The 23550-nt window shown below is 45.6% G+C and overlaps 1 protein-coding gene across 1 annotated transcript in view; it reads right to left on the bottom strand.

The window, feature by feature from the left end:
* The window catches only part of lhfpl7 (LHFPL tetraspan subfamily member 7), a gene marked incomplete at both ends in the record, with an annotated part of 89708 nt that extends 67759 nt beyond the window's left edge, over positions 1 to 21949 (bottom strand). Inside the window, one exon of the mRNA XM_079171558.1 lies at positions 21572 to 21949. Coding sequence (XP_079027684.1) covers positions 21572 to 21949 — 378 coding nt within the window. The remainder of the gene's footprint in view (positions 1 to 21571) is intronic.
* Positions 21950 to 23550: the final 1601 nt, after the last annotated feature.

Consider the following 23550-nt stretch of genomic DNA (forward strand, 5'->3'; position numbering starts at 1 on the left):
CAGTACGGGCCAATGAAATTTCATTGTCTCCTCAATTGGGGGTTACAAGCCGGTGATGGCAGGGCATGTCTCATTAAACACACTTTTCCTTTCCCAGCCTGGGCTGAATGGCTAAATGTTTCAGCGCTGGGTTGTGAAAAATGGAAGGTTTCTGCCCCTCAGAAGTGCCAGGGAGAGGACACAGTTAATGCTCATCCCCTGGCCTTTGACAGAAACAACCCCACCACTTTACGACTGAACGTCTCACCTTTATGGAGGACAAGAGGTGAAGCGGGAGCTGCCGAGTTTGCCACATCGCTCGCCGGATCTCTACCGTGCGTGTGTGCTTTAGTGTACGTTGCCAATGCGCGCAGGTGCGCCTTGCTCTGTGAACTTGCCTCGGCACTCCCATCACTAATCAGCATTCAGCAGCGTGAGAGCCCAGCAGTCGCACTAAAGCATCGGCCTCGGCATGTTCTGCCTCTAGAAGCCCATTAGCACCGCGACACAGCCTCCCAGAACATCTCTGAGCCGCCAGAGCCGTTTCTGCTCCATCCACCGCCTGTCCAATCCGCTCTCTACGTAAACCGTTTACCTTCCCCTGTACTTTCTCTCCCCTTGCTCGTCCTGTGACTTCATCTTTCACAGGAATCCTGATAATCCTGCCAGAGTACGAATACAAAAAATAAAAAAAGCAGCCCCCTTCACCTCTCAAATGAATGCTCTGAATAATACATCTGTCTCCCTCATTGATCTTCACTGGGCGGAGACTGGCGGAGGGAGTGCAGTAAGTGCGTGTGTGTGCGTGTGACGGTCCTCTGAATGGCTGACGAAGCTGTGTGTGCAGAGTGAATACGAGATGGAGAGGAGATGAGGGAGAGAGAGAGAGAGAGAGAGGGGAGTGGAGATTAATCACCTGACAAGTGGATGGAGTGTCCATTTGTGCCTCGGGGACAGGCTGCAGATAGGATGTGACATTCAGGAGCACTTAGGAGGACATGGACATACACACACACACGGGGACGCACATGAAGTGTTAGCTCAGTGTTAGTCTACAAACACATGTACGTTCAGAGGGGGAGATCCTGTTACTGTAGATTGAAAAGGTTGTGACACATTATAAAGTCCCACGCTGAGTATGATACTTCGATGTGTTATCAGGCACGGGAAAAAACACTTGTTGGTTAATGTGTGAAAAGCTGGAATAGTTTGAGAGTTTTTGATCCATGTATGGGCAACAGTGATGTCTGATGGCTAAAAATCAGTTCCAGATGAAAATAACACTTAACGGCTTTACTTTTATGAACCTTGTGCAGATTGCAGTGAGTCAAGTGTGTCCTGCACTTTAGGTAATTTACTGACCAAGTTTGCCTGAACCGTGGTGCACTTGGATACGGGGTGTGATAATACATAGATTATCATACATCCCATTAAAGGTATCCTCACTCAACGCTTCATATGACAGCTTAAGAAAAGTCATTTTGGGGGCGTTTGTTACATGCATACGGTCTTTTCAAAATAATCTTCCATCTTCACAGGAAACTACTTAGTTAGGTTTAGAGCACAAAACAACTAAGTTAGGTTTAGAGAACAAAACTACTTAGTTAGGTTTAGAGAACAAAACTACTTAGTTAGGTTGTTTGTTGGTTGTAAGTTGGTTTCTGCACACTTTGAAGAGCTCACTGTCACCGACTGTGTTTTCTGTTTGTAACGGCAGGATTTTATTCATCGTCACACTGATCCATACAATAATCATCTGCAGTTAAATACCACCGTACTGCCGTGACTAAAATGGAAATGAAGCTAAAAAGGCGTCCTACTGTTTTGCATGTTGCTATTTTTATTTCTGAAATGATTCATGAAGTTTCCTTCAGTTGGACTGTTTGACATGCAAAAATAAGTCTGAGAATAAAACAGTTGCCCCTTCTTCATATTGCTACGTAAACGCGATCCTGGTAATGACGAATCCACAAATCAATGTTTCTCATGTTGCTCACCACAGCCGCACACGTCTATCTTTATTGTAAGTAAAAAATGAGGAGCTCCAGGCAACGCTTTGGCCAGACTCTTAAAACTCTGGAGCACACAGCCGATGGATGGAGACGCTGGGAGAGGACTGGCAGGAACAGACAGCCCTGAGGGAGTTATTAGTTCGAGAGAAAAGCTTTCTTTGATTTTTCATGGAAATGTGCATCATTTTTAAACTACTTTCAATCTGTGCGGCTTCAACACGCCTGTTGTTTTGAAGTAGAACCTGTGAGGAATAAATCATTACAAGACATAAGCACAGAGGTTTTTCTGCTTCCTTCAGAGGGCTGTCACCCGAGTAAAGGAGAGGCATATGAACTACTAAGAATCACTCACTTCATTTCTATTCTCTCTCGTTGGAATCGTACGTCAGCTGGTTGAAGAATAATTAATAACTGAATGCGGAATAAAAGTTGAAAGACGAATGAATGAAGGGCTTTGTGTGATTTCAGAGTGGTTTATATGGACGTGCCGTCAGTAAATACAGTGACCAAAACACCGGTTCACAAGCTGAGCTGTCGACCCGCTCCGGTTATTCTTTGAGATATGGTTCCAAGAGAACCTTATATCATTTTCTGCCTGAAGTCTGCCTCTGTAATTTGTTCTTCAGGCGCAGAAGAGAATCTCAGAGAGAGAGATTTTTCCGAAGAGCAAAAAAAAGACATGGAGGTGTCCATACTGTGTGGTCTGCTAGAAAGACACTCTTCACACATACTGCTCTCTTACCTTTAACGTTAGATCAGCTGACTAACACCAGCCGTTTTTGAAACTGATTTCAGCCCCATGTCCTTGGCCTTTTTAGCATTTTGTGGTCCCATTGTGGTGTCTCACACACAGATATATTTCAGAACATGTGCCAAGTACATACAAGTCATACAACTCCTTGTCACACGTGCAAAAGACGCAAGTATTCAACAATGTATTTTCTTTGTCTCTTTGTTTTCTACTAGAGCTCTGACTGGGACGGGCCTCCTGTATGTCGACGTTAGCTTCTTCGCTCACTTGGTTAGCATTTGTTGCTAGTAAGCACAACTGTTTCCTTGCAAACTGAAGTTGATGCTTCCTACGATCTTCTTAGCTCTTTACAACAGTGAGACAGGAACACTCTGACTGTTATCTTTCTTAACCGGGTACACAAGGTCAAGTTATAATGCAATCAGGTAGCGGGAGGAGAATTTGATATTCAGTAATGAATAGTTAAAAAATGTAATACTTAAATAATTTAATGTGCTCTGCAAGAGATTTTTGCATTTCAGCACATTTTCTTAAAAAGCCAAACTTTCTGCATTAATCTCACCATATGGGCATATTTACTGCAGCTGTTTAGGCCTCATCTTCACACTCTACTCCCTGGAATAGTTTGAATATTTCTTTTGCGGCCGTCTTCCCTCCAACACAAGCTTCCGCTCAGTTTGGGCCGTGAATTGGGACATTTATAACGTTTTGTGCCACCACTACTTTATATTATCGATGTCAATATCTCTAATCTCTGCCCAACAAGAGCCAAGAAACAGCAATGCTAAAAAAAAATGTACGCACAGGACGCTCCCTGCTGTAAAGCAACGCTTTAAAGTGGTGTCGAGTCTTTGGTGTCATGTTAAATGAAAACACGGTGGGAATCACTCGTACAGTCAGAGTGACGCTTTCACACAAACACACACACACACACACACACACACAGTGTGTGAGAGTGGAATGAACTGGGAGAAATGCCATATATGAGCCCGTGCAGGAAACACACTTCATAATGCACTTCATGAGGATGTTTGATTTGGATCACAGTTCGGGGCAGGATGTTGGTTCAGAGTCTGCACGAACCTCAGCCTGTCATTGCTGTTCTTACTCCAACTTCTGTCTTGTGGACTGTATTTGTGTATAACCAAACATAGTGGGGTTGTGTTTTTTTTTTGCATATGTGTTTGTATCTGAAACAAAGACCCCACTGTGAACGCACTGATGGAAAATCTTCAAGGCTCGATTCAATTCATGTAAGAAATCTGTGACACCGTTGGGGGGGGTCTATGTCAAAATCCATCATAAAAATGTATTATTTCAGATTATATCGCGCTCACATGGTCCATATTACTAATTGAAGGTGTGTTTAGTTCTATTCCAGAGTGCTGGTTGGATTGTGGGCGTCATGGGGAGATAGTGAAACTGCCATGTATAGTGCGAGTCAATAGGGGCTCAACAACCATTTCAATCTTTTAAGAGGTCAAATCCAGCCGTTCCCACAGCGCTCCTGTGTAGCTGGCCTGGTTCCAGTTTGTCCACAGCTGCACTGACTGCCACCTGCTGCACCACCTGGAGAGCAAAGGGACGTCTGGGCTCTGGGGTGATGAATGAATCCAAGTTATTGTTAATCAATGAGCCAAAGCTGCTCCATGACCTTATGTCAGTATCGAATATTCACTAACTGTGTTCACACTAGCCGCGTTTCCGTTAACGTGCGTAATGCACATTTTGAAGGATTGCATTAGAAAAGCTGTGTGGAAGCGGAAAAATTAAATCGCTTATTGTGAGGTGCTTTCTGCTTTTACCTACGACAGATCAGCTGTTTCCGCTGTCGCCGTCTTCTCGGATATTCACTATAACGTGTCTGTAACAGCAACAAGTACATGTGGATCCGCTGTTTTTGGAACAATTAAAATTGCCCAAAAGGAACAAATTCCCGAAGCCCTGCGTAAAGCGTAGCCTTTACTGACAACTTCTGAGCAAACCACTCTTTGCGTAGCCGAGTTTATTCGCTCCAAACCAGTTGATGGAAATAATAATAATATTAATAATAATCAATCCCTTATTCATTCAAAGTTTGCTTCCAATGAGCTTGACAATACACAACAGTAGCCAGAGAAGCATCTTAATGCTCACCTTCCAGTTACATGTGGGTCTATATATATAATTTTTTTTTTTTTAATAACTGCAAGATTGTTAGCAGCCAGGTAATGCAGTTTGTACTTGTTCCTCATTTTCCCTTTGGTCTTGAAAACACTGTAATTTCCCCCAAAGGCTCTTTAAAGTTAGTACCTTCAGTCAACAATAATAATTCAGTGCTAGGAGGGACATGCTGACACTTTACATGTGGTGAACTGCTCATCAGTGATGTTCAAAGGTAAAAAAAAAATGGAGGCCTAAATGTCTCCAACAAACCACCAAAAGCCACAAAGAGACCGCAGGTTACTCCAGAGAGAAATTACTGGAGCTTTTGGCACGTTAAAGCCACTCTGTTCCATTGCGTTCTCCGTTTTCAAAAAGACGTTTAGGAGAAGATTTATTTCTGTCTGTGGTTAGAAGTTGTATGAATGTAAACTGCCTCGGGGTACCTGCCAACCTGCCGGAGAACTTCAGTGAGTCTCCGGTCCCCGAACTGCTGGAGAAAGACATAAACCACAGCTCTAGTTTCACATCAGCCGCGGCGCAGGAAGAGGAAATAGATGCATGCTGGTATATCGTCCCAACGGAGAACCATCTTTATGAAACCCTCAGGTGGAGCAGCGCAGACGATGACTCACACAGAGAATGTTATGGAGGGCTATAGGACGCAGATAAAAGCTTCTATTTTTGGCGCATTGCTCTGAGAAAGAAATACCTCTTGTTTCCAAACTGCATGAAGCACTGCGGCCCTGCAGTCCCGTTATTAACATCACAAGGAACACTGTGGAAAGTTACGAGACGAGTCAAGTCCCTCCTCGATCCACTGATGATGATGATGATGAGGGGTTAATCAAGAATTGTATGGCAAGTGATTAAGTGTCCATGTGGGGGGGGGGGGGGGGGGGGGGGGGGGGGGGGGTATTTCTCTCCTGCTTCTTTTATCTTCCTCTGCTGTCAATTAAATGGTAGTTGATGTCCTGCAGAGGAGGGGAAGAGATGGAGGGGGGAGGGTGTACAGGTTGAGGTGCAGGAAGGGCCCCCCCCCCCCCCCCAGAAAAAAAAGAAGCTGCATCTAACCAGAAACTTGTTAATACCGCCTCTCGTCTCTCCTCTCCATCGCACTCTTGTTCATAATAGAACAGATAGGGGGATCAAATGGCTGCTTTGAAATGTATGGGATCCCTCACAGTCTGATTTAATGATGACATCCTCAGAGCCGGGCCAGAGGTTTTTATTCAACTCTTATAATAGGCTGCTGGTGGTGGGGGGCTGATGGGTAGTCAAAAGGGAGGAACCCCGGGCAGAGTTACCCCCTTTCTCCTCTCTCTCAAAAGATGCTGTAATTGAATTATAGCGCAACTGATACTTTTGAGTCAGACCCCCCCCCCCCCCCCAAGAGTCTCTTCAAAAGACACCAGCCATGGAATTTGTCTTGTTTTGTCTCTTGGCTTTGAAAGCAGATGCTAATAAGAAATGGATGAAAAGCATACTGTTAAAATTAAGAATGAAGTGAATAAATTCAGTCGGAAAAAAAAGAGAGCAACTGTTAATCAGCACGTTTGCTCATTAGAAAAAGTGTGTGTTTGGCATCCCAACAAACAGCAGAGAGTAATTGGTGCACAAAGAGGCCCAATCCAGAAATGATGCTCGATATTTTTACATCAAACAACCACAGCACTGCAGGAGAGAGAGAGAGAGATGAGAAGATGAAGAAGGGAGGAGCACTTTGCCGTTTCAAAGTGAAAATAAATACTGTACTCTCTCACGACGGCATCATAACACAACAGCCCACATACAGTCAGGATCCATCTGGACACATCTTATCCTCCTAGTAGCTGATGCTCACTTAGTCCTGTTTACAGATAAACTAATGTACGACTCGAGTCTTAGAAATAAAAAGCATCAGTCCACCTACTCAAACCGCCACCACTGAGGTGAAAACAAGCAAAGAATCTGACTTGAAAGGCACATGGAAACTGTCATGTGCACATTGTGCACATTGTACAATGTACATTGTGAACTGTAAACCGAATTGCATAACAGAATCGGTACATTCATCAAAGAACAGCGTGTGATGCTGTTCTTTATACGTGGCTAACGGAGACATGCGTCTGTATTTTTCAGTTATTTGAAGTTGGTATACAATTGGGAAATGGTAAATTGTTCTCACAATCAAAGGAATAGATCCACATTTTGGGAAATATGCTTATTTGCTTTCTTATTGAGAGAGCAGCAGTTTAGCTTAGCTTAGCATAAAGACCAGACACAGCCTGGCTCTGTCCCAAGGTAGCCAAATCTACTTAGCCTACCAGCACTTTGACAGCTCACAAATGAATTAGCTGAATTAGCGTAGCCACATTTGAACCTCCGGGCTGTCAGACATCCTTCACATACACGTATACGTTTATCTGTTTCTTATGGTATGAGCTGCAGTCTGGAAATTAGCCTGAAAAGAGTGTGAAGACGATTTAAATCAGTGATCTGCGGAGGACAGCGTCTCCTAAAGAGTGAGCTTCTTTCAACGATCCAGTTTGAACCGGACGACGATTCCCAGATGATTGGTGAGTTTGCAGATTGGCGTGACAAGTACAGATCTCCCCACCAGCTTGTGATGATGCATTTGAACAGATAGCGGACATGAAGCGTGCCCACATGGCCCGGGCCTCCTCCACCTGTAATGGAGATGTTTATAAGAGAGCGTGTGGGAGGCCGTCCTTCAGCTCTCACACCCTCAAACACTCACACACAGCCCCAGCTTGCTCTTGCATTTATGCATGATCTGCACTAGCGCTGGTCCCAAGTGCACATTTCATAATTCATGCATACTGTACTGTAGCGACTCAAAAATGCTACAGTATCACAGCCTCCCCCACTCTGCTTCCTTTCATCAGCGAGTCGGACTGCTCCCCGTCACACTCAGATCACAGTAAACTTCCTGAGCCCCACAAAAGGAGCATGTGGGGCGACATCTAGAAATGTTTTAAATCACCTCCTAGAAAATATCTACAGAAACCCGGCCTCGACGGTTTTACATCTCAAGGTGGAGCAGTGCGCTCTTCTCGCTGGTAAATAAGTCGGGAATCTTCTTTTTTCACACAAATCAAGAAGAAAGCGGATCTCCTCGGGGGGCTAATAAACAAAGTGTGTTACTGGGTCCGGATCGCAATTGCATCAGTCTGATGAAGTATCAGAAGGAGCATCTGTGGCATGTTAAGCAGCCCAGAGGCCCCTATAGAGGCTCGGGGTGAATGATGAACAAATGATGTAACTGGACAACAACATGCCGGCGAGCTGCTTCATCTAACGCCATGACAGTTCATCATTACACAGCGGGTCCCTAATTACGATCACTTTTGCGGTCCGCTGTTCTTGACGCCTTTACCGGGCGAAGAACTGATAAATGATGCGCGAGTCTCAGCGCGCGTGTCCAACCATTAACTATGCTTTCTCTAATGATAATTCCAGCATGTAAACAATTACATGGATCTAAAAGCATGGTTCCATTCACGAAGAGCAAAGGGAGTTGTGCAGGAATAATGGTCAGCAGTGAGCGGCTGGGTTTTTATTAAAGTCATTACTTACTGGCACGCTAAAGGGAATAAACACAAAGCGCAGGAGTCCTATTGGTCTGGCCTTGGAAGGGTTACATTCACATGCACAAACAGACTGATAATGGCAAATCTAGATTTTGATCTGAGATGTTACACTGATGTACAAATTAACTTGCATCCAAATGACTTTATTATGCGTCTGCTTTTACCCGTGTCCTGCTGCGTTTGCCCATATTCCTCTTTTCTTTTCATTCAGCTCTCTCTGTGGAGCTGCACATTAGCACAGCAGCAAACTCTTCACAGTTGCAGAGCAGGAAATTAACTTTTTATCGAGGAATATTTTTTCCCCCCCAGTAGCTGCTTTTAGTGAGAAAGAAAGGGGCGCTTGAATCAACTTGAAGGGCACTCGGAGAGCGCAGACCTTCGCCAGAGCAGTTTCCGTAAGGGGATAAATAATGCGTGTGTTCGCCCTGTAATTCAGATCGGCTTCAAAACAGTTTTCTTCCTTGGACAATGTTACACCCTTCCACTGAGTTTCATGAAAATCGGGCCTGTAGTTTTTCTGTAATCCTGCTGAACCAAAAACATAACCCCCTTGGGAAAGGTGACAAAACCAATAGCATCCGATCACGATCACAGTAAAGAAGATCAGACCGGGCCAGTCGATGAAGTCTAAACTCTATTCTCATTCTATACTCAATACCTATTGGTGTCCTGATGATGTTTGGAGAACGCACTGGAATCAGACAGCGTTCGATGCAATAGAGTTTATTCTTCAACCAAAGAACACGACCCGAGTCACTTCTCCGGAAAGTGAAACTGACTTATTCTGTTCTTTACATAGTCCAACACTGGAGTTCTTCCTCCATTCTCCTTTGATACGTCAATCTTTCTTTAATTAAACCCAGTAAATCACAGAGTGTGTCACTTTCCCTGTCATGTGGGTGTGAGTAATGTTTGTATGGTTTCTAATGAATTGCATGTACCAATTTGTCATAGTCAGCGTTATCTTTCTAGTGGGAGTTGAAAGACTTTTCCTGCGACTTGCCGCTCAGCACGACTCGACTCTTGTTATCTCAGCCGTGGCGGCCTTCCCGTACACCCGCTGTGCCTCTTCAGCAGGACAGTCAAAACTAAGTCAAACAGGCTGTATGTTGACCCATTCAGACCACACTATATTCACACTAGTTCTCAATATGCGGATGTCATACAGGTGAGTTTCAAACATTTAGATATATTTAAACAGATATACTTGATGGTGCTATTGCTTCAATCTACATAGTTTCAGTGAGTCTCTTCTTCTACTAGTCGAGAGTAAGAAAATCTGACAAGATGCTGCAACTCCCTCATTTGAGGGGAACACCGGCAATTCTTGTCCCCAACCGACGGCTAAGTTTCTTTTTGTCTGACATGTCTAAACTGTCTGAAAACTTATGAGAGTTATTTTAAAGCATGAAGTGCAGTGATATTCTCCTTTACGTATCACTGAACAAGTGTACACACTTGGGATTTTTCTCGTCTGAAGTCGCTCCGGGATTCAGCGGAGAAGTTGTGTTTGGGAGCTCGGTCGGGATCCCAGGAGCTTTGTGTTTTGATGTTGCAGGATTTGCGAGAAGCGGAAAAGTGGAGCAGTAACAAAAAAATAAAAACTATATCCGGACGCAGTGAGGTATCACAAAAATACAGTTGGCTGCATCACACTAGCATCTTCGCCTCCGACGAGCATCTTGTTTCCTGTTTTAACTGTACCAAAGCCTTTTTCTCTCCGTTACCCACGAGCTCTTGTACCTGCAACCCCTGTGCTTTGTCTACCGATGGAGGCCGGGGCCTCGCGCCGCCACAGCCGGCTCCAGTGCATCGAGCCAAGTGAGCCATCATTTATGTTAAAAAATGGAGAAAGGCTCCCTGTTAAATCAATACATAAACTACCCGCAGGATCCACAGTGAGGGCAGTGGAAGTGACAGGCCGCTTAACAAATGGACGACGGCCTCACGGAGCCCGCTGACTCAGCCGTTTTCTGCCCCCCCGTCCCCCCCCCTCTCCAATCAGCCAGACTGCTCGCCGTGTGTACCTGGGGACCGCTGGTCAGAGGCGCTTAAATATCGCCGAAGCACAGAGTATAATTCATAAGAGAGATAAACTCTCTGCGTCGACGCGTGTCCTGCTGCTTCTGCCGGGAGTTCAGCCAATGTTTGAATAAACCTTTGCCTCACCTTTTTGACTGTTTCGCTGTGCCCCGCTGCTGTGAGAGTGTGAGATATCAGATATATATCTTTACAAAAGCAGCAGAAAATGATCACGCGCCGCACTGTGCCATCCATCCATCAAGTGTGATGAGATCATAAATCCTTCTGCTTCTCGGCCCCCGGACCGATTTCTTCTCGACTTCACCGAGATGGGTTTTGAAATGCATATCAACGTGTTCCCCTCTGTCTCCTCTTCTTCTTCTTCTTCTTCTTCTTCTTCATCATCATCACCATCATCATCTCTCCCTATACCACCTGTTCTATCCATCATCTGGACAGCTGCTCCTCTGCACTTTCAATTCCTCTCCCGCGTGCTGCGCTTGACCTCCTGACCCGCTGCCCTCGGAAAAAAATCCTACGGCCAGGAATTTGCGACAACATCTGCAGACGCCGGAGTGAGACCGGATTGCCTTGAAAAGGACACGCCCCTTCCTCAAGGCAGTAAGGCGGTTCCCAGAATTTTCAATCTTGTAATCATGTGGAGGGAGAAAAGCCTTTAGCGGGAGGCTGTAGTTTAGGCAGCACAGTCATCATTGAAGGATGTGTCCTTGTGCTAGACGGTGACCCCCATAATGCTCCCATTATGTGTGTCTGTTTTGAACAAATGGGTTATTTAAACATTTTTAAAAAAGAGCAACAATGACACGTGCATAACTGAGTTTAAAGGGCCCTGCTGGATTTGGCAGGCGCTGTGTGTATCTGTGACACGATGTCGGAGATCTGACTGTGAATTGTGTCCGTGTAGTGACGGTGCTGTGAGCCAATAACAAGTTCCAGTCTCTTAAAGCCGAATCGAATGGACTACAGTCACTGCCAGCCGTTCTCCAAAGCCTTTTAACTTGATTTCCTTCCCTCCAGGGAGTCATGCTTTGAATTCTTCTTCAAGACAGCACTAGATTTGGAACTTCCCTGCGATGGACAAGTAAACCTGATTTGAAAGCGAGATTACAAAAAAAGGATTAAAATTTGGGGTTAAAAAAAAGAAAAAAGAGCTTCTGACACAGCGGCCGACTCTGATGTCTCGGATGTCAGAGCAACCTTGAAGGCATCATCATGGAGAGATCAAGTACCGCCTTAGCGTTGTATACCAGTCAGGTTACAGTGTATTGTCATAATTAGCATCAGAATTCTTATGGCCAAATGCTAATTACGTCACGAAGTCCAAGTAGATGCCAAATTTGAAGAAATTCCCTCGAGGTCTTCCGGAGATATTGCGTTCGCGAGGATGGGATGGACGGACGGGCGCACGGACAACCCGAAAACACACAGTAAGTCCTCCGGCCACCATGGAGGCATACAAATAAAAAGATAAGGGCACCTAATATTCCCAATGGTGGATTACCTTTCTAAAGCAAGAACATCTGTATGACATTTCAAAACTCTTGGTGCACTTTCAAAAAGGATGAGCAGTTATGTACGTCGTGTGCACCATTTGTAGTTAACGCTGTAATGAATGCAGAGCCACTAGTCTCGTCCTTTGTTTTGACAAATTACCGCTCATGCAAACAGCAAACCATAAATACCAGCCTGACATATCAGCGCACCATTATAACGCTCGAACCCATTCCAACAGTTATTGTAGTCAAATTGCATTACGCAGCCGTAAACATACCGAAGGTTTAGGATGGTTTATAGTTCAAACAAGAGCAAATGCAAATTGTGTCTGGCGAGGTAGTAAAAACAAGAATCAGGATGCCATCCGAATGGCCCATTCATCCCCAAATCTATCAGAGCAAAGCGCTCCTCTGTACACACACGGCCGACCATTAATTCTGTCCCCAGTCAGACGGCGGCCTTGGAGTAAACATGCACAGTATGATAATAAGTCAGCACGCCACGCGATTCACGCGGGACTTGCTGTCAAAAGGGCCAAACATCTATCTCTTATTCCACGGCTTCTCCTGCTCCACACGGAAGTTTTTGCAATGTGTCTATTTACGTACCTGGTATAAGTCAAGGTGAACAGACAAGCGAGCACAAAACACTTTTTATTTTTACATGAATTACATGAGGACCGAGCCGAGGATGCGTTTGTCTCCTTAGGGCAGTGGTTACTGTATATGCTGTGTAGCTCTGCTCTAAACCAGCCACCTGAAAAAAACCAGCTTGGCGGGAGAGGATGGTAGTAAAACACGACTCTTGACCCCCCCCCACCGTTCTCTCCTCTCATATGCGCTGCGCCCTCTGCTCTTTTCTCCCGCTCTCTGTTCACGGGCAAGTGCGCGGACAACAAGAGGCCGGGTTAAAGGTCAGGGGAGAGCCGAGCGGTGGGGGGGGGCAATGGACTGGAGGCGGTGGCCGCAGCATTACAGGTGGAATTGTTTTTTATGATATCGGCTGATATCGGCTCAGTTTATCGCAGAGTGCGATGGAGGCTGCTTTGTGCTCGTGCACGGGGGCGGTGTGCTGGTTTTGAGCAGATACGGCCTTGTTTGAGCATTGATAATGTGGCGCTTTTGGAGAGGTAACAAAGGACTTTTTTATTAAATAAACTCACTGGGTCTACTTCTTTCTCCTCTGGTCTAATGTCCCTCTGCAATCCCTCCCTGAACCCCTAATTACTGCATCAGCGCTGACATGGACAGCTACTGTACGACGTCTCTTTTGGCACTCTGATGGGTGAGAGAATGTGTGTCTGTGTGTGTGTGTGTGTAGGTGTGTGTGTTTGTGTGTGTGTGCATCTGCATCACTCTGCCTCTTTTCTTCCCGCTGTGCATAAGAGGTACGTGTGTGTTTGTGTGTTATCATACATGCGTGTGTAGTGAACGTGTCTCCGTGTAAAGCGCTGTACACGAGGCTCCAAACAGAATGAGGTCAGCGGGAAAAAGCAGCCAGACGAGTCCGCCTTTTGTCTCTCGTGCAAGTGGACTCCCCACTGGTGGGGGGGGGGACGGGGGGGACGGGGAAGCAGGAACACAACATGCGCATTAGACCTCACATCATCATCTATAACGGGCAGACACACTTCCACACAAATGGCTTTCACCGCAGAAGGTTCCACCATTAGCATTAAAGGAGAGAGAGAGAGAGAGAGAGAGAGAGAGAGAGAGAGAGAGAGAGAGAGAGAGAGAGAGCTGCCACAGTAAATCTGAAGGAGCAGCTCCAGCCTGCATCAAGGACGAAATGACAGCTTTCTGTTCACTGGAGGTTTCACAGCCCTCTGCTCGTCCGTTGAGCCGGCGTATTTGTCAGCAAGTGGCAAGGAATGCATTGACTCCCTTGGGAATGTGTGTGTGTGTGTGTGTGTGTGTGTGTGTGTCGTAGGACCTTCTGGCCCCCGCGGCCAGCTAAGAGCGCAGACTCCTTCAGTTCTCTCTCATGTTGCTCAGAGAGAGAGAGAGGCCAGACCTTGTCCATCATTGTGTTATTAGGCAGCACTCTGGCGAGTCTCTGCCTGAACCTGCTGTCCGCCAAGTGCACGCCGCCGTGTTCTGCTTGGGAGGACGCGAGTCACATGTGGTTCTAGAGGAAGATTCATCAGCAGCACGTTCGCTCTTTTCAGGGTTTCCGCAACAACTTGTCTCCTCTCGGCGCGGCCTATTTGAGTCTAGGGCTCCAGCTAATTATTATTTTCTTTATTATTAAATCTGACGATTTTTTTCTCAGTTAAACAATTGGTCATTTGGTTTATAACACGTCGAAAAGTCGAATCGAAAAATGTCTTCCGAAACACCAAGGCAACGTCTTGAAATGTCCAAGACCCAAACCTATTTTCTGGACTATCATAAAAGACAACCAGAAACTATCATTTTAATCTCATAATGATTAATCGGTTATCGGTAGAATAGTACATCGTTGCAGCACTTAGACTGCCACTGAAGGAGAGCATGTTTTGAGTTGACCGATGATTCTGACTTGAATCAATGTCAGTAAAAGGTCAACATAATGTTTTCCAATCTATTTGGTTAGAAATTCAATGTAGCTCCTTCAAAATATGTGAAGTAATGTTGACTTTCTTGAATACTGTTGGATGACTTCAAACTACCTTATTTTGAGGGTCTGTATGATGAGAGATCCGGTAAACTCACTCCTTTCTATCTACACACGCTCGTGTTTTCATTTTTCAGACTTGTAGTCTTCAGGCCACACCGACGCTGAATTTATCAGATTTCCTTGAGCTCCCTCTGGAGACACAACAGGCTTCATACTACTTCTTTCCCCCCACATATGCAGTAACACTCCCCAAGACCTATAAACAGACTTTGAAGTGTAAAATCAGTGGAGTTCCCCTTTAAGGGACTTTACAACAAATGATTGGGCTGGTGAGGTGAGGTATGTTTCATTTTATGAAAAACAAGCCCCCCCCCCCCCCCCCCCCCCCCCCCCCCCGGGTTATTACTGTTTTCTTTGAACCCTCGTCTTGACTTACAAGATAAAAATACTTGCAACACCCTTCTAACAATAGATTAAATGATGGAACAGTGTTTTAATCACGTAACTCTATTCTCTCTTTATGCCTCCGAACAGCCACACAGGTGGTTCAGGTCTTCAGGCTGATTAGATTTCTGTTAAAGGTTAAAGGTGGGCGGAGCTAAGATTGGAAATGTACGAGCTCACAAGTTTCCACCAATAACAACGATAAAAATGAAAAAAAAAAAAAGGATTCCATTCGTCCCGCCCTAACAAGATGTCAATCAATTACAGTCTGTATGATAAACGCTCACACAGTCCTGGAGAGGTCCAATCAGCCGGAGTAACTGAAAACACCTGTGTGGGTGCTCAGAGACTTTAATACTCCGTTACCTGCTCTACGCTGCAACACAAGCATTGAATATAGTTACTTAATATATACTACCTGTAGAATATTTCTCTAGCTAAAGAAGTCATAAAAACGACATCCTGGCTTTCAAATCATTTTACTGTTTACAACAAATTGAAATAGATTTTCAAGTGAATGAACATCCGTTCTCCTGTTAAAACTATTGACATTAATGAAGGAGGGCCGAGACCAACGCTGAGCAGCAGCAAGACAAAAGAAGTGATTTCCATTAAATGAGTTATCCATCTACTTAAAACTGGCTGTGGCTCACTGGGTGGTGAAATGACATTTAAGAGCGTCTAGCAGGGTTTATGCACCAGTAAGTGTTCGTCATAGGTAGCTGGTAATTAGGCTCGGTGAAACATCTCCGCTAACGTCTGTAATTCATCTTCTTGGTGCGCCAGGAGGACAACATGGGCCGATTGTTTTGTCTCGCATGTGTCAGAGGATTTCAGCGGAAGCCAATCACGTCCCCCTTTTTTTTTTTACCCTCCCGCAGCCTCATCCGGCTGCCATTTTCAGCGTGGGCGGACAAGAGATGAGGAGGAAGCTCGGCCACGGCTCGTTTGGGCTTACAAGACAACCTTGACATTCAGCGGCCGACGTAATGCGTGAGAAGCCCGAAGCACGTGGCGCCACAGAGCCGGCAAACGCCACCTCCTGTGTACACACACACACACACACACACACTCTGCTGTTGGCTGGTCACCACAGAGGCCAAGCTAATCCAACTCCAGTGTTTAGCGCTGCGAAGCAGTTGGAAGCACATAAGCTGTTAACAAGTTAAGGTGAAAATGTTTTCTGGCAGGCCGACCTCCTCCTCCTCCTCCTCCACCTTCACACTTTACCTAGCAGCAGCTCTTCCACTGACACGTTCGACCGGGCAACTTTCACGCTTCCGCTCGCTCGTGCGCAGGTGTACACAAACACTCGCGCACCACCGCTACACTCTGCATCCACTCCGATGAAAAAAATCAGGCGACCGAGCAGAAACACGAAGAAGTAACACAAGGAATAATTTATGGAGAAGAAACTGGTTTTCAAAAGCTTTGCTGTGGGAAGAAGTTGAATGGGTGCTGCGATGATAAACGCATTTTATGGATCATGGGTTCAGTCAGTGGCGGGCCGTCAGGGCCTGCAAAGCCTTCTCTGCTGGCCTAATCAGAATCACAAAGTTATAGCTATTTTATAATTTCATATTTTTTCTTAAATACACTACATGTATCATAATTTATAAAAATATTTTTCCCATTATCTTATTTTCTCATTGCACAGCTACTGTGTTCCTCAGTTGCTCTACTTCCAGTGCAGCTTGTTTTAAGTAGAGCTTTTATCCAATCAGATTTCACCTCTGTGTCTCTAGTAAGAAGAGAGGCCCGAGGCCTGCAGACTCACCAGTGCCTCCATGTGCAGGTTAAGTGAATGGGGACGATATTGTTGATTGTCATAGTGTTCAACCGATCAGATCTTTAGTTTGACATGTTGGGCGTGTTCTTTGACGTGCCAGAGCTGCTAGCTGGCCTATAAGCACGTCAGCATTACGTGCAGCTCAGTTTGCAGGTGCAGCTCTGCAGTGAGGTGCAGCGTGTGCTGTGATTGGTCAGTGGGCGAGCACGTGACAATTGTGAAACAAAACTTACAGCAGAGGCTTAGTCGGAGTAGTAAGAGTTCAAATTGAAAGATATGAATGAAATTATGATATTTTTTGCATTTTGCTTGGTGTAGATTATTTTTTTTTTACCTAGCTTTGTTTTTTAACACTCAATGGCTGAAATTGGAAGATAAACGGATTTGTGAGTTGGGATTTAACCGTGGGATTAAACTCTTTGTCAACAAAGGAAAGAGGATGTGATCAGCATTTGGTAAGTCAACTGGATCGCTTTTTTACATCTAATATCTAAATGGCCCTTGAGTGTGTAGCAGAATGCGTGTTGCTGCTGTTGTTTTTCCGTTAAGCTAGTTAGCCTAGCCTCCCAGCACACTTGCGGGGCCCCAGCTGTTTTTGTTCCGGTTCAGAGGTCACACAGACCGCTGTCTCCTAGTGAGCGCAGAAAACATTATATTTCCTACAATTTAAGCTTCTGCATTTTCCAAATGCACTAGTATTACTCAAACGTATTGTTCGGTTTGTAAGCCTCGTACCGAACGGTTTAATACGAATACGTAACGTTATATAGTTACAGCCCAAGAAATGAATAATAACCGTAGCTGTAGCGCCATCATGTGGTTATAAGGTGGTATTTCAGCAGTGAAGGCCCAGGTATAAAGTGCACGGCCCGCCACTGGGTTAAGTTACGGTACAGACCATTTTCTCGCTAACATCCAAGTCCTGATTACGGCTATATACACTCACTGGCCACTTTATTAGGCACACCTGTTCAATTGCTTGTTAACACAAATAGCTAATCAGCCAATCACATGGCAGCAACTCAATACATTTAGGCATCTAGACGTGGTGAAGACGACTTGCTGAGGTTCAAAGCGAGCATCAGAATGGGGAAGAAAGGGGATTTAAATGACTTTGAATGTGGCATGGTTGTTGGTGCCACACGGGCTGGACTGAGTATTTCAAAAACCGCTGATCTACTGGGATTTTCACACACAACCATCGCTAGGGTTAACAGAGAATGGTCCAAAAAAGAGAAAATATCCAGTGAGCGGCAGTTGTGTGGACGAAAAAATGCCTTGTTGATGTTAGAGAAGAATGGGCAGAGTGGGTCGAGATGATAGAAAGGCAACAGTAACTCAAATAACCACTCGTTACAACCAAGGTGTGCAGAATACCATCTCTGAACGCACAACGCGTGGAAACTTGCAGCAGACGGGCTACAGCAGCAGAAGACCACACCGGGTGCCACTGCTGTCAGCTAACAACAGGAAACTGAGGCTACAATTCACACAGACTCACCAACATTGGACACTACAAGATTGGAAAAACGTTAGAAACGTTGAAACGTCAGAATTTGACGTAAACAACATGAAAGCGTGGTTCCATCCTGCCTTGTATCAACGGTTCAGGCTGCTGGTGGTGTAATGGTGTGGGGGATATTTTCTTGGCACACTTTGGGCCCCTTAGTACCAATTGAGCATTGTTTAGTAGTATTGTTGCTGACCATGTCCATCCCTTTATGACCACAGTGTACCCATCTTCTGATGGCTACTTCCAGCAGGATAATGCAGCATGTCACAATGCTCAAATCATCTCAAACTGGTTTCTTGTACATGACAATGAGTTCACTGTACTCCAATGGCCTCCACATGTGGTGGAACGGTAGATTTGCATCATGGATGTGCAGCCGACAAATCTGCAGCAAATGCATGATCATGTCAATATGGACCAAAATCTCTGAGGAATGTTTCCAACACCTTGTTGAATCTATACTAGAATGAAGGCAGTTCTGAAGGCAAAAGGGGTCCAACCCGGTACTAGCAGGTGTACCTAATAAAGTGGCCGGTGAGTGTATATCTGAAAGTTCAGAATGTTCGTCTTAAAGGTGCAGTGTGTAGGATTTGGCGTCATCTAGCGGTGAGGTTGCAGATTGCAACCGACTGAAACTTCTCTGTGTGCCAAGCGTGTAGGAGAACTATGGCGGCCGACGCAAAAACGCAAATGGCCCCATTTAGAACCAGCGTTTGGTTTGTCCATTCTGGGCTACTGTAGAAACTCTGTTTGAAGATAAATGGCTTATTCTAAGGAAACAAAAACACATATTCATATTTTCAGGTGATTATCCACTTAATAAAACATACTTAATATTATTATATTGCACCTCTGCCAATAGATCCCCATAAACACACTGTTCCTCTGAACAGAGCCTGGAAAGTCACACCAATATGCATGCCGCATGCTTTATTTCTGAGTGTTAAAATGAGATGTTCTTCAGCCGTCCAACAGCGAACATGGCATCAACCGTATAAAACAAGTCCCACCACCCTTCACCCCCCCACCTTTCAACACACTTTATCAAGAGAAGAAAATAAGGAAAAGTATTAATTAATTAATTAACAAAAGTGATGTCAGAAAACAAACTGCAATCATGACTCATCAGATGACGTACATTCTCGTCAGTAGTCCCCTTTTTAATGCAGCAACTAATTGATCAAATCCCAAAAAGCAATTAAAATGCCTGTGTATAATGTGTATGGAACTGAACTGAATAAATCGGCCACATTGTCACCGATACCCGCCCCAGATATTTGAGTCGGATATCTGATATCGGAACATCCCTACATTGTCTCATGTCGTGAACATGGGAATCTTTCCCATCTCGACCGTCCTTCACACAACGCGACATAAGCCTGTGTTTGTTTGCCGACCTCTTTTACATCAGAGAGAGGTTTGTCTGTGTGTGTGTGTGTGTGTGTGTGTGTGTGTGTGTGTGTGTCTAAATGGATGCCCTGCCAGCCTGGCGACAACCCTCGCAGCACTGGGCTCCTGAGCGCCAGCAGCACTGGACGGCAGCGCGGTCCAAGCAAAAAGCTTTTTGACAGGAGCCCAGAGAAAGTACATCTCAAGTAGGCCAGCCTTTCAGGGAGCCTCCTCCTCCTCCTCCTCCTCCTCCTCTTCCTCTTCCTCCTGCCCCTGTCCTGTCCTCGTCCTCCTCTGGTTCACTCGCACAGCATCCTGCCGGGCTCAGCTTGTCTTTCCAGAGTGAGCCAAGAGTACTCTCTCCCACTCTGCCACGAAGCTCAATGCACAGTTGTCTTCTTAGAACACAAACACAGAGCGGGAATAATGGCTGCTGAGGTACGTTTGTGTGTGTGTGTGTGTGTGTGTGTGTGTGTGTGTGTGTGTGTGTGTGTGTGTGTGTGTGTGTGTGTGTGTGTACAATCTTGTCGTGCAGGTTCGCGTCTCTGCATGCAAATTTGTTGTTGACAAGTCGGAAAATGGAGGGCGTCAGCACGACGTGCACATCAGTGAGGAGTGGTGGAGTAATAAAGTGGCTCTGATGAAAACCTAATGGCCCCTTCACCTTTATTAACGGCTGTGCGAGCCGGATCGTGTGCTCGGGTTCAACCGCCAGCAACCCCCCCCCCCCCCCCCCCCTCCTCCCCCCTCCCAGCACTCACTAACGGACTGGGGAAGAAAAGCTCATAACGGGAGCCACTAATTGACTCCCCGACTAAATGAGTCCCGACTTTAAGCCACGCGAGGCTTCGACACACTCCAGCTCAGCGGAGGACGCGGATGTCGTCGATGACACACAACCTGCTCCGTGTTCGCTCACTCGCGCGACAATCACACTGGCAGCCACTTATTAATATCTCCCTTTCAAATGCTAATTCCCCTTCATGCATAAATCATAACTCCAGAGGTGGCTGGTATAGCATAGCAGTATTTTTAGGTGTGTGTTTGTGTGATTGTGTGGGGGGGGGGGCAATGCTGGCAGTCCAAACCTGCCCGTAGAAATGAATGAATGGGACTCATCCCACACAGCTTGCATGAACAACAGAGACTAAGTCTCCTAACTTGTTTTTTGATCGAACAACATCCACAAACTTGCCATAAGTTCGAGACACAGATCCACATCTGCCCACCGGCGTGATCGAACGTTCACCATCAAACGCTCCCATTCGTGAGGGAACATTTGTTGCTGGATGGACTTGCACGGCTTGTTTCGCACCACGAGCGGAGAGATTCGCACATCAGCACACCGGGGCTCAGTTTGACTAAGAGGGGTCAGTGACCCCTGACACTGAGGTGAACACTGTGGGCTTCTCAGAACATCTGGAAAATCAACTGAAACCACTGTGGATGCATGAGACAACAGCTGATGGACGAGTGGATATTGTGATATTTACATCTTAACAAGTCATTTGAAGTTGACTTTAAAGTCCAACTTTAAATGTATCATTTAAAGTTGAACTTTAAATGATAAATGACTAGTTATGGATGCAAGAATCAACAGGTTGGATAAAAAAAAAATTCTTTAATCAGGTGTAATTGTTTTTGATTCAGGGGCAGCAATGAGACATGAATATGATTTTGAAGGATGGGTGATTTTCTCAGATTGATTCATCTTTGCTCCTCAAAGACTGCTGCCCTGCTCCCCACTCGTTCTCGCAGTGCCCCTCTTGCTTCCCCCCCCCCACGTGATGCCCCACGCGCTCTCGTCCATGCACGGTCACCTACCTGCCAGGAGCTGGAGGGGATCTCTGCGAATTTGCCCAGTCCCCCGAAGGTGTAGCAGCGGTACATGTGATCCAGAGACTCCGAGCAGTGCCACAGCAAGCCGAAGCTCACGGAGTCCTTGTTGTTGTGGTGGTGCTGGTGGTGCTGGTTGTGTTGGTGGTTGTTGTTGTTGTTCCTCAGCTGGTCCTTAACAATCCAGGCAGGGGATATGAAGCTGAAACTGCACACGGCGACCAGAGCGGAGGAGAGGAGCACCCAGAAGCAGCCCACGCAGCTGAACATGGTGGCAGCTTGGGGCAGAAAGCCCGGAGACAGACCCAGATCGATCCCGAACCCGGCTTCTTCTTCTTTCTTCTCCCGGGCCAGGAGCGAATGCATTTGGAGCGCAACGCCTTCAAGAGCAGGACTTCAACTTCAGCCCCTGAGCAGCACTACATCAGCAAAGAAATCACTGGACATCCGCAGCGGCGTGTGTGTGTGAGTGTGTGTGTCCAGAACATCTGGTCTGGACAGACAAACCACTAATGAAACGTCCAGAACACATCAGCAGGAGGAGTGGTGGTGATACAATAAAAAAAAAAAGTCAAGTCATCCGCGTCTCCACTCAGCCTGGATTAAAAAAAAAGACCAAATCTGAAGCACTCACACATGCGCGCGCGAGATTATTGTCACACCCAAAACTGTATGCGCGGTTGTCATACCGGTGCAGGTGGAGGAGCAGTTGAATGAAAACCCCCCACGGACACGAACATGTCCCGGAGCCGCAGGTCTCCTCAGTGTGAGCGGTACTTGTGATGCTCTGCCTTAAGACGGACAGCAGCGCACTTTGCGTTTCAGAAAAGAGTGCGTCTGGACAACGTCAAGCTCGAGAAGGTTAAAATGACTACTTCCTGGTGGTATTTCTTTTTCAAAATAAAATTCGGAGCGAAGGCGCGAAACAAGGTTTGAGGCAGTGCTCTATCGTAGAGCCCTTACAGCAAAAACGAGGACTACTTACGTTTTATATAATAACAACTAAAAGGCCACGACACCGTTTTTTACAACTGTTAGTTACCTCGCCATGATGAGGAGGCTACTTCTCAGACCTAATCTGTGTGCTGTTGCTCTGAAGGAGCTTTTTAAAAGTCTGACAAAATACTTCTGAGGATGTCATCAAATTATTAGATAATAAAGTTGATCTGAATCTGAAAGGTTAGGTCATATCGTTTATATTTTAATGTGTCTCTCGTGAGTCCTCCAACTGTATTGACTTGCCATACTAAATTGCTGGAGTACCATGTATATGTTATCATTATGCCTCTTTTAGGCCACACGTCTCTTTCACAATGTATCATGGAGATGGACGTAACTACTACATACTCGATCAACAGTGCCAACAAAAGCAAGTTGTACTTTTGTAAAAGTAGATTAAGACGTTTTCTGGTAGATAACGTTGATTGGCAGGAATTGTTTTCTACTCGAGGTCTGTGGCAGGAAGGCCGTTTAGAACAAAATGTACTTTTATTCTGAAGGGAAATACTCACTTTTCCGGTGTTTTGCACATCTCTTCTTCAACCTGACAGGTTGCCTAGACTAGGCGTCTAGTCGCAGGTACTTGTCCAAATGCACCTTGCTCTCATTATGCGCTTTGATACGGCGTTTATTAAGACCGCGAGAGACACCGTTTTAATAAAAACAGAAAAATAACTTTTTCATTTAACGTTTTTTAATCTGAATGAATTGTTGTACTCTGCAAAACAGATTCTTCTCAGCATCGACATGTACAGAAGAAGTGGTTACTGTTTTCATTGTTGCGCTGTCTGGGTCAGTCACTTAGTGTAACAGCATCTCAGCCAATCAGAGCTCAGGATAGGGAGTGCCCGTTCGTATTGAGGTGGGCGTTGCCCCTGCACGTGCAGTGCAGGTAGCTTTCAGTCTAAAGCTCGTGGGGTTTCAAGCAACATTTAGCTAAACGCGGTGACAGAGCATATTGCTATTGT

Source organism: Pholis gunnellus, assembly GCF_910591455.1.
Source record: "Pholis gunnellus genome assembly, chromosome: 13".
Lineage (NCBI taxonomy): Eukaryota > Metazoa > Chordata > Actinopteri > Perciformes > Pholidae > Pholis > Pholis gunnellus.